We start from the raw sequence: 11253 nt of genomic DNA on the forward strand, positions 1-11253 counted from the left end.
TTAAGGTCACTGTCCCGTGTGCGCTCTTGGCCCTGCGTGAATACCTAGATTGCATCAATGAGAGAAACATTTCCAAATGTTGGTTCAAAAATATATGACAGGCTGATCATTAAACCAATGTTCTAGGGGGCTAAGGGGCAGGGCTAGGAGCCGATGGGGTGCCCCCGAGAGAACAGCATAGTCTACCTGACGGGCCCCCAGACGACTAAACCTGTTTGATGCAATGGTTACAAATGTTGTCCGCTTGATAGTCAAGGTTGTATTGACTGAGTTTAGGGAAGCAATGATGGCCTGGCTGCATGTGCGAACTCAGAGCTTGTTCCACTCTCCCCATAGTCTGGTCCTGTGCTCATTCAACAATGCTGGGCAGAGACATACAACGTGTTCACGGGAATATTTGCAACAGCCGCAGCCCCTACAGGTTGTCCCATCGGAGGGCCCACGCCAGCTGGCTAAATGTTTTAATAATGGTTACTCCTCTAACCGAAGCCCCATGAATCTTACCTTTAGATGGGTGGCTGGTACCTGTTACTAACTGCCCAGGCATGCCTAAGTTTGGTGGGGAGAACTCCATCTAAGTGGTATGACTAGAGATTAACACATTTTCTGATACCTGTTTTAAAGGTTAATTGACTAGAGTTACTGGCCCAAATTTATTTCACATTCAATAGATGCTGGCAATCCTCAAGGAACCGATTATTCGCTTGACTTGACCCACTAGAACTAATTTTCAACCTTAGCAATGCCTCTAGGCTGCCGGCCAGGGCCACAGTAGTTTGTGACACAGGTTGAGGCAGGCACCGGCATCAGCTGCCCGCTGGTCGGGAAGGCTAAATTCCAGCCTGATCTGGGCAGCGGATGAGGACTTCAGCAGCCGGAAAACCGGTTTGTATATCTTTAGAACAAGTTTGTTCAGCTGTTGTCCCTACCCAGTAACATTTCCCTGCCGTTGGCTAATTAGCGAGAGATTTTGGCCCTCGTGACTTCCGGTAATGGGGAAAGGCTTGACCCCAGTAATGATTTTGATAGTTTTGATAGTGTGAACTGGAGGGTAAGGACTGTTGCTTCATCTACTTTCTGTTGCCCTAAAAAATTCTCCTTAACCAAGAAGTGAAGTAGTGTGGCTCACTGGTTAGAGGCGGCAGACCCGAGAGCAGAGGACAGCCCGGGACCAGGGTTCGATTCCCGGCGCGGCAGGTTTCTGGACCAGGGTCAGCGGACTCGATAATTCTCTCGCCTCGGTGCCCACTCTGATCAGCGATCACACTCGGCAACTCTGGGCACTAGCTTGCCTCATCTTCACTAACGGCCCCACCAGACCGCTGGGGATGCCTGGTCTCACCCTGGAAATACCCTTTAAGGGACCATCTCTCAGGGAAGCCAGGAAGGGTTTCGCAGCGGTCGAAGCGCCTTGGGACCCTCCGGGTAAGTAGTGCGCTATATAAATGCCTATACATTTACATTTACATTTCAGTCACTCGCCGTTGCCATGAGGTGGGGTGACTTGGGACTATTGAAGTACTACCACATCAGAAAATGATAACTGCATTTCGCTTCTGATTACGGGATTAATGATCACGATAAATTAACTTTTTACATTCTACCCTTTGAGCCCTGAAGAAGTTCTAAATGCTTGTGCCTTAATAGAACGAAACGCGTAGGCTGCTTTTATGATCACATGTGGATGTCATCATAAAGGATGAAAACAAAGAAAATATAAATGTACTGAAATGTACTCTGTTCGGTGCACCTCCTTTTGTTGAATTTGTTCAGTGAATCTGTGGCCAGTGGCACAAAGGGTGACAGATGCTGGAGATTTGTGCACGACAACAACTCTAATAATACAGCATTGAGAGAGTGAAGTGCTATTCTATAGGTCTGTCACCAAGCATTGTGTTTGGAATTATACTACATTTAACCCCTTGCGTGCTCCCTAGTCTGGCCGATGGAGCCCTGCCCACCCTTTAGAACGCTTGCACCGTGGCGTAAAAAAACCAGCGCGGTTAAGACGTTAAAGCGCTTGCAACTCTCTGTGCGTTTTTCTCTACATGTTGCACTCGCCAAGGCATGATGATAGTGATCTGTGGAAGATAATCACCCTCAACCCGTGAAGCAATGTGGTAATTTTGCACTAGGGGGAACATTTCAACGTTACAGATGGTATAGTCAAAAAAATCAACAGGTTTTCCCATCTGTTCTTGTCAAATTTGGAGGGTTATCTTGTGGAAAGCGACCGTTCAATACTTTAAATCCCATGCTGCGAAGCTGCAAGACCAAATATCCACCCAACAGGCTTCATGGGAAACCACTTGGCTTAGATTGTTCGGTGATGTTCTGGGCACTTTCGGAGTAAAACCCCTTGTGGTCCTCTGGGAAATCTTGGAAGAGGTTTGTATTAAAATCCACTGTAATCAAACCTTCTGCCTGGGGTTGGTCAGTGGCTAGGGTTGCACAAAATCTGCAATAGACGGTTACATGTAGGCCTTTTCTCTCTTGTACTTGGATGGATGTAAACGTTGATCAGCAAAAGCAATTGCTGCGATCTTCCATTACTGATCTTTATTCCCAACAGCCAATTCTCCTGTTATGTTATTGGATCCATATGCCCTTTTATAACCCGCCTTTTGGCCTACCATGCCTATGCTCCCTGAAGGCCGGCTTCCAGAGCTCGATGTAGCCTATCATCGGGCAAGTTGACTCGGCCGATATTTCTTGTAGAGCTCTAATTTCGTGATTGTTTAGAAACATAATTAAATCTGGAGACTGAAGTTTCTGAGTAAGACCATTGATATTCCAAGAGCAAAGGGACAGCGGAGGCAGCTTGGGGCAAGGGGGTACTCGAGAGTTACTTCAATCAAAACGTCTATAAGACAGAGCTGCAGGAAGCCAGTCCCAATCTTTCACTGAGATGTTAGTGGTTGACACCCTTTGTTGCTGTATTTTGTGATGGCAACTCCCTGGGCGTTTTTTAAGATTGACTATGGTTTCTTCCTGCTGGGGGATATAGGAATTTGTGATTTAGCCAATACAGTGGGATAATCAATCTTTCTGAAGGGACTGATCTTGATGCTCCATTTGCTAAATATCTCTGTTCTGGATAATATTAATTGATCATGATCTGGCGAAACGAATGATGCTAATGTAGGTTCTCAGGTTTGGGAACTTTTTTGGAGGGGGGTGGAATTTGAATGATATAATATCACTTGACTCCAATCCGCTCAGTCCAGGAATGGTCTTCAGCAACCTTAGGATGTTCCCCCGGTTTAAAATGTCATAGGGGACTTGCGAGTGATACTCCGGGCTGAACAGCAACTTGGTATTTGAACATTGCAGAGCAGCTTCTGTGGTCCCCAGAGCCTGGGAGGATGCTGATCCGCCTTCAGTGATTCCAGTGTAGTTGCCTGCTGATGCTCCTCCTGTGGTTAATAATGTGGGTGCTCAATTTTATATGCTGTATCCGAATGGGTAATCCAAGGACCCTGGTTGTTTGTTATCGTTACTTGGGAGGGTATCCGTTCGGGTCCGTGCCATCTTGCTGTACTCAGAAGGAGTGGTCATGAGTCCTAGTCACAGCTTCATTAGGAGCTGCTGAAGTACTAAGCTTTGGCAAAAGGGCTTCTGATTCCATACTGACAATAGGATATGAATCCGAGGTTTTGCCGTTTTGTGGCATAGAAGCTTGTTGAATGGCTACACCCATCGCTCGCTGACTTTTATCAGGGCCAGCAGGAAGTCTCTTAGTTTCTGTCAGAACTGATGCGCATGCATGAGTGCACCCAGAACTGGAGAGGATCCAACCTCAAGCGCGTTCCAGTCCACAGAAGTTCATGCAGGTAAAACAAATGTCTGGCTCCCAGCCAACTGCAGAGTTTGAACGTTCAGGGTAAAATAAGCAGAGACAGCAGCTTTGGTTTGCAGTTTTTTTTAAACACATGGTGGGTGGGGGAGATTGGACCCTACAATGTGCACAACCCACAAGTGCACCAAGGACTGTTGCAAAGCTGAGATGTCATTCGGTCTCAAGTTTTAGGCATGTTACACTCCACAAAAGTTCAAGCAGGTAAAATGAAAAGTTGGCCACTGTGCCCTCTACAAAGCGCAGCATGCAGTAAGTTCAATAGATGCTTTTAATGGGGGAACCAATGAACTGTAAGGTCAGTATTAGTGTACACAGTGACAGCTATGTGAATGTTTCCGCACTTGGGACAACAGGCGTACTGAGGGTGACTGTGAAAAAATGTCTCTCAGGGCTGGCACTACGCTGGGATAGCATCTAGCTACCTACCTCTACTTTGGGATGGCCTCTGGCTACCTCTGCGCTGGGATGGGCTCAAGCTACCTACCTCTACACTGGGATGGCCTCAAGCTACCTACCTCTGTGCCGGGGCGGCCTCTGGCTACCTAACTCCGCATTGGGATGGCCTCTAGCTACCTAACTCCGCATTGGGATGGCCTCTAGCTACCGACCAACTCCTCACATCGCTTCAACAAAACCCTCCTGCCAAATCATCGGACCCAAACCAAGCACCACCAACCTCACACAATGGATCACCCACAGCGCAGACGAACTAGCACCCTTGAAAAACCATCAAATCAAGCAAGTTAGCAAAAAAGCCCCCTGGTTCAACGATGACCTTAAGAAATCCAAGAAGTTCTGTCGCACCCTCGAGAAACTAATACAATGCTCCCCCCACTAGGAAGAAGGCTCCCTGGTGCAAGGCGCAAAGAGACACGAAGTGTCTTATAAACAGTTCATCTGATTAAATCCAAATGTTAAACATGAAGTTCAGAGAGGTTCCATGATTGTTTAATTCACACCATTTGAACAGTTCATCAATGTTTTGAGGCAAAGTATACATCATCCAACTTAAATGGTCATCCAGCAATTAATCCTCCAGGAGCTTTGCATTAGTGTCACTGTTTCACGCTGTGCAGGCACAGACAGCGTTCATCCCAGGCAGCACGCCACAGACTACCACTGTTCAAGTCCGGTTGTACCCGGCTGTGCAATTCCGATTTCTATTTATTTAGTTTAGCACCCTCGGGAAAGCCTGGAGAAAAAACCCTACCACTGACAACCTGGCCATCTTCAAGAACGCCACCCGCAAACACCACCAACTGATCCGATCCACCAAGAAATCAGCATTCAAGGATCGACTTGACAACAACGCCCACAACAGCAAGGAACTATTCAACATCGTCAAAGAATTTACCAACCCCACCGCCGGCACCAACAACATCACTCCCTCCCAAGACCTCTGCGACTCCCTAGCCTCATTCTTCCACAACAAAATCGCCGACATACATAACAGCTTTGAAAACCAGTCCAGAGACCAGTCCTCTCCACCCACCTCCGAACCAAAACCCCCCTCTAACAACCTCTGCGCCTGGAACCCAATCACCACTGAAGACACCATCCGCCTGATGAACTCCATCCACACAGGATCGCCAACCGACCCATATCCCCACCACATTTTCTACAAAGCAGACTCCATTATTGCACCCCATCTCCGAGACGTCATCAACTGCTCCCTCTACTCCGCTACCTTCCCGGAAATCTGGAAACATGCCGAACTCAGCGCCCTTCTGAAGAAACCCACAGCAGACCCCACAGAACTTAAGAACTACCGTCCCATCTCGCTCCTCCCATTCCCGGCCAAAGTCATCGAGAAAGCCTTCAACAATCAGCTAGCCGCCTTCCTCGAATCCAACAAATCCCTCGACCCCTCACAGTCCGGCTTCCGAGCCAAACACAGCACAGAAACCGCCCTCATCGCAGCTACAGATGACATTCGAACACTACTGGACAACGGAGAAACAGTTGCCCTCATCCTACTTGACCTCTCCGCAGCCTTCGACACAGTCTGTCATAGCACCCTCATACAACGCCTCAGCAACGTCGGAATTCAAGGAAAAGCATTGGACTGGATCATCTCGTTCCTCGCCGGAAGAACCCAGAGAGTCCGCCTCCCCCCTTTTAGATCAGAGGCCACCGAAGTCATCTGCGGCGTACAACAAGGATCATCACTCAGTCCCACCCTCTTCAACGTATACATGAGTCCCCTCGCATCCATCGCGCGCCAACACAACCTCAACATCATCTCCTACGCAGACGACACCCAGCTAATCCTCTCCCTCACCAAAGACCCAAACACCGCCAAAACCAACTTACACGAAGGAATGAAAGAAGTAGCCGAGTGGATGAAGAACAGCCGTCTAAAACTGAACTCGGACAAAACGGAAGTCCTCATCTTAGGCTCATCCCCCTCTGCCTGGGATGACTCATGGTGGCCACCGGCCCTGGGAACCGCACCCATACCTACGGACCACGCACGTAACCTAGGCTTCATCCTGGACTCCTCCCTCTCGATGACCAGACAAGTCAACGCCGGCTCATCTTCATGCTTCAACATCCTACGCATGCTCAAAAAAATCTTCTGTTGGATCCACACCGAAACAAGAAAGACGGTCACCCACGCACTGGTCACAAGCCGACTGGATTACGGAAACACCCTTTACGCCGGAACCACAGCCAAACTACAGAAAAAACTCCTACGCATCCAAAACGCCTCAGCCAGACTCATACTAGACATCCCCCGCCAAGCTCACATTTCCGGCCACCTGAAAGACCGCCACTGGCTCCCCGTCAACAAGAGAATAACGTTCCTCTGACTACCTACCTCTGCGCCGGGTCGGCCTCTGGCTACTTACCTCTGTGCTGGGATGGCGTTTGGCTACCTCTGTGCTGGGATGACCTCTAACTACCTATCTCTGCTCTGGGATGGCCTCTAGCTACCTACCCCTGCGCTGGGCTGGGCTCTAGCTACCTACCTCTGCACTGGGCTGGCCTCTAGCTACCTACCTCTGCGCTGGGCTGGCCTCTAGCTACCTACCTCTGCGCCGGGATGGTCTCTGGCTACCTACCTCTGCACTAGGATAGCCTCTGGCTACCTCTATGCCGGGATGGCCTCTAGATACATCTGCACTGGGATGGCCTCTGGCTACCTACCTCTGCGCTGGGATGGACTCTGGCTACCTACCTCTGCGCTGCGATGGACTCTGGCTACCTACCGATGCGCTGGGATGGACTCTGGCTACCTACCTCTGCGCTGGGATGGCCTCTGGCTACCTACCTCTGAGCTGGGATGGCCTCTGGCTACCTACCCCTGCGCTGCGATGGCCTCTGCCTACCTACCCCTGCGCCGCGATGGCCTCTGGCTACCTACCGCTGCGCCGCGATAGCCTCTGACTACTTACCACTGCGCCGCGGTAGCCTCTGACTATTTACCACTGCGCCGCGATAGCCTCTGACTACATACCACTGCGCTGGCCTCTGGCTACCTCTGCGCAGGGATGGCCTCTGGCTACCTCTGCGCAGGGATGGCCTCTGGCTACCTCTGCGCAGGGATGGCCTCTGGCTACCTCTGCGCAGGGATGGCCTCTGGCTACCTCTGCGCAGGGATGGCCTCTGGCTACCTCTGCGCAGGGATGGCCTCTGGCTACCTCTGCGCAGGGATGGCCTCTGGCTACCTCTGCGCAGGGATGGCCTCTGGCTACATCAGCGCAGGGATGGCCTCCGGCTACCTCTGCGCTGGGATATCCTCTAGATACCTCTGCGCTGCGATGGCCTCTGGCTACCTACCTCTGCGCTGGGATGGCCTCTGGCTACTTCTGCACAGGGATGGCCTCTGGCTACCTCTGCGCAGGGATATCCTCTGGATACCTCTGCGGTGCGATAGCCTCTGGCTACCTACCTCTGCTCTGCGATGGCCTCTGGCTACTTACTTCTACGCCGCGATGACCTCTGGCTACTTACCGCTGTGCTGCGATAGCCTCTGGCTACCTCTGCGCTGGGATGACCTCTGGCTACCACTGTGGTGGGATGGCCTCTGGCTACCTCTGCCCTGAGATGGTCTCTGGCTACCTCTGCTCTGAGATGGCCTCTGGCTACCTCTGCGCTGGGATTGACTCTGGATACCTCTGCGCTGGGATGGCCTCTGGATACCTCTGCGCTGGGATGGCCTTTGGCTACCTCTGCGCAGGGATGCCCTCTGGCTACCTCTGCGCAGGGATGGCCTCTGGCTACCTCCGCGCAGGGATGGCCTCTGGCTACCTCTGCGCAGGGATGGCCTCTGGCTACCTCTGCGCAGGGATGGCCTCTGGCTACCTCTGCGCTGGGATGGCCTCTGGCTACCTCTGCGCTGGGATGGCCTCTGGCTACCTACCTCTGCTCTGGGATATCCTCTAGATACCTCTGCTCTGGGATGGCCTCGGACTACCTACCTCTGCTCTGGGATGGCCTCTGACTACCTACCTCTGCGCTGGAATGACCTTTAGCTACCTCTGCACTGAGGAGACAGGTGAAGGAGAATGCATCTTCCACACAACTGGTGCTGGCGCCACGCTTCGACACCTCCCCCATTTATATACGATAAATAACACACTGAACTAGTAGGCACGAATCACCATAGATAAGTGACTGACATTGTTGCATGTCTAGACAATGCAGAGTAAATAAAGAGAAGGAGGGCTTGTCTAATGTGATGTCACACCGTCCAGTGCTCCAGTGCAGGGAGGTGCACCCCTACCAGGAACCCTCTGGTGAGGGCAGGGCCCAGTGGGAGCAGTGGCACTAGACACGGGTGCAGTCCTGACAGTACAGAAAAGCCGAGGAGGCTGCACTCACCATCTCAGGACCCTGCTGATACATCTCTCTGGAGGACTAGTCTAATGTGATCTCAGATCCTCAAGTGCACCAGGGAGGTGCACCCCCTACCAGGAACCCTCTGGTGGGGGCAGAGCCCAGTGGGGGCAGACGGCACCAGACACAGGGGCAGTCCTGGCAGCAAAGGAGGCTGCACTCACCATGTCAGGACCCTGCTGCTCTCTGGAGGACTCGTCTAATGTGATGTCAGATCGTCAAGTGCTGCAGTGCAGGGTAGATGCACCCCTACCAGGAACCCTCTGGTGGGAGCAGAATTCAGTGAGAGCAGTTGGCACAGGACACAGGTGAAGTCCTGACAGCACAGGCAATCCGAGGAGGTTGTACTCACCATGTCAGGACCCTGCTGGTACATCTCTCTGGAGGACTCGTCTAATGAGATGTCAGGTCGTCAAGTGCAGGGAGGTGCCTCCCTTACCAGGAACTCTCTGCTGGGGGCAGATGGCACAAGGCACAGGGGCAACCGGACAGCAAAGGAGGCTGCACTCACCATCTCAGTGCCCTGCTGGTACATCTCTCTGAAGGGCTCCTCTAATGTGATGTCAGATCGTCAAGTGCAGGGAGGTGCCCCCCTGCCATGACCCCTCTGCTGGGGGCAGATGGCAGCAGGCACAGGGGCAGTCCTGACAGCAAAGGAGGCTGCACTCACCATCTCAGGGCCCTGCTGGTACATTTCTCTGGATGGCTCGTCTAATGTGATGTCAGATCGTCAAGTGCAGGGAGGGGCACCCCTGCCATGACCCCTCTGCTGGGGGCAGATGGCAGCAGGCACAGGGGCAGTCCTGACAGCAAAGGAGGCTGCACTCACCATCTCAGTGCCCTGCTGGTACATCTCTCTGGAGGGCTCCTCTAATGTGATGTCAGATTGTCACGTGCTCCAGTGCAGCCAGGTGCACCCCTGCCATGACCCCTCTGCGGGGGGCAGATGGCACAGGGCAGTCCTGACAGCAAAGGAGGCTGCACTCACCATCTCAGGGCTCTGCTGGTACATCTCTCTGGAGGGCTCCTCTAATGTGATGTCAGACTGTCACGTGCTCCAGTGCAGCCAGGTGCACCCCTGCCATGGCCCCTCTGCTGGGGGCAGATGGCACCAGGCACAGGGGCAGTCCTGACAGCAAAGGAGGCTGCACTCACCATCTCAGGGCCCTGCTGGTACATTTCTCTGAAGGGCTCGTCAATGTGATGTCAGATCGTCAAGTGCAGGGAGGGGCACCCCTGCCATGACCCCTCTGCTGGGGCAGATGGCACAGAGCAGTCCTGACAGCAAAGGAGGCTGCACTCACCATCTCAGGGCCCTGCTGGTACATCTTTCCTGCTGCTCAGCTGAAGCTCTGCTGGTTGGTGTGTAGGAGGGGGCACCAGCACCTCACAGACGCCCCCCTGCAGCAGAGGGTGCGGGAGGAGGAGGGAGGGGCCACACCCCTAGAGAGCCCCCACTTCATAGCAACACTGACAGGAGCCTGTCACCCTGGACAGGCAGAGCCCCAGCACTCCCCGCAGGGATCTGCTGTGGAAGAGATGCCTGACAGCTGGGAGGTAGGGCGGGGGCACTGCCAGGTCAGCAGGGGGTCACCGCCAGGTCAGCTGGGGGCGGGCACTGAGGCAGGGGGTCAACAAGGGACTGGTACACTATTTCTAAGGATGGTTCTATTTGGGGACGTATGCGCATGCGCGAGGCAGAAACACAGCTCACAGGCGCATGCGCGAGGCAACACATCTCAAAGGCGCATGCGCAAGGCAGAAACACGTCTCACATGCGCATGCGCGGGGCACGGCCGCCGCTCACCAGCGCATGCGCTGGGTACAGACGCTGCTCACCGGCGCATCCTCTGTGCGACCATGGAGTCCCGGGCCGGAAACAGCGGCGGGAGCCGGGCAACAGCTCGAGGCTTGGGGGCTCCAGGACATGAGCACCCCGATTTACACTGCAGCCGGAGCGGTCCCCGAGAGCCAGAAGCCTCTCCGTCGGCACCGCACCCGTCCGGCGCTCGGGGACTGCGGTGGTCGGAGGCGGTTGGTACGTACAACGTGTTGAGCAAGGGCAACTCCCCATTAAAACAAGCCCAACACTACATAACGACACAAAGCGGTAACGAGCAGACCGGAAATGTCCGTCACATTTCGTCCCCGCGAGCTCAGGTGGAGGTGTGCAGCACCGAGCAGTGCCAGGTCTCCGCGGCAGCACAGGACGAGGTCCAGGGCGCCTCTACCTGCATCCAGCAGAACAATCAATCATTGCAAGAACACCCCTGGAATGATCCGGCCATTCTGCAAGGGCCTGCCCTGCAGCCACTTGTACTGGGCTCCTCTTCTCCTCCTCACTCTCTCCTCCCCTGGTTCAATCATGGATGGATCAGATGAATCTACTAAACAATAAACCCATCATTGTCGACAGTGCAAAATCCCTTGGTATCATTCTAGACAAAAAACTCAATCTAACTCCCCAAATCAATTCTGTTGCAAAATCTGCTCGTTACCAACTGCGCCTTCTTTGGGGAATCCGTCGCTTCTTCCCGGAGCAGGACCTTATA

The 11253-nt window shown here is 53.1% G+C and overlaps 1 protein-coding gene across 2 annotated transcripts in view; it reads right to left on the reverse strand.

The window, feature by feature from the left end:
• Positions 1–10371, reverse strand: part of LOC147668910 (uncharacterized) — a 436976-nt gene extending 426605 nt beyond the window's left edge. The window contains exon 1 of one of the 2 annotated variants that reach the window (XM_086948355.1): positions 10006–10371. In XM_086948355.1, coding sequence (XP_086804481.1) covers positions 10006–10029 — 24 coding nt within the window. In that variant the 5' untranslated portion in view covers positions 10030–10371. The remainder of the gene's footprint in view (positions 1–10005) is intronic. The other variant, XM_086948356.1, reaches the window with a different exon arrangement.
• Between the last annotated feature and the right edge of the window lie 882 nt (positions 10372–11253).

Source organism: Lissotriton vulgaris, unplaced genomic scaffold (assembly GCF_964263255.1).
Source record: "Lissotriton vulgaris unplaced genomic scaffold, aLisVul1.2 SCAFFOLD_907, whole genome shotgun sequence".
Taxonomy (NCBI): domain Eukaryota; kingdom Metazoa; phylum Chordata; class Amphibia; order Caudata; family Salamandridae; genus Lissotriton; species Lissotriton vulgaris.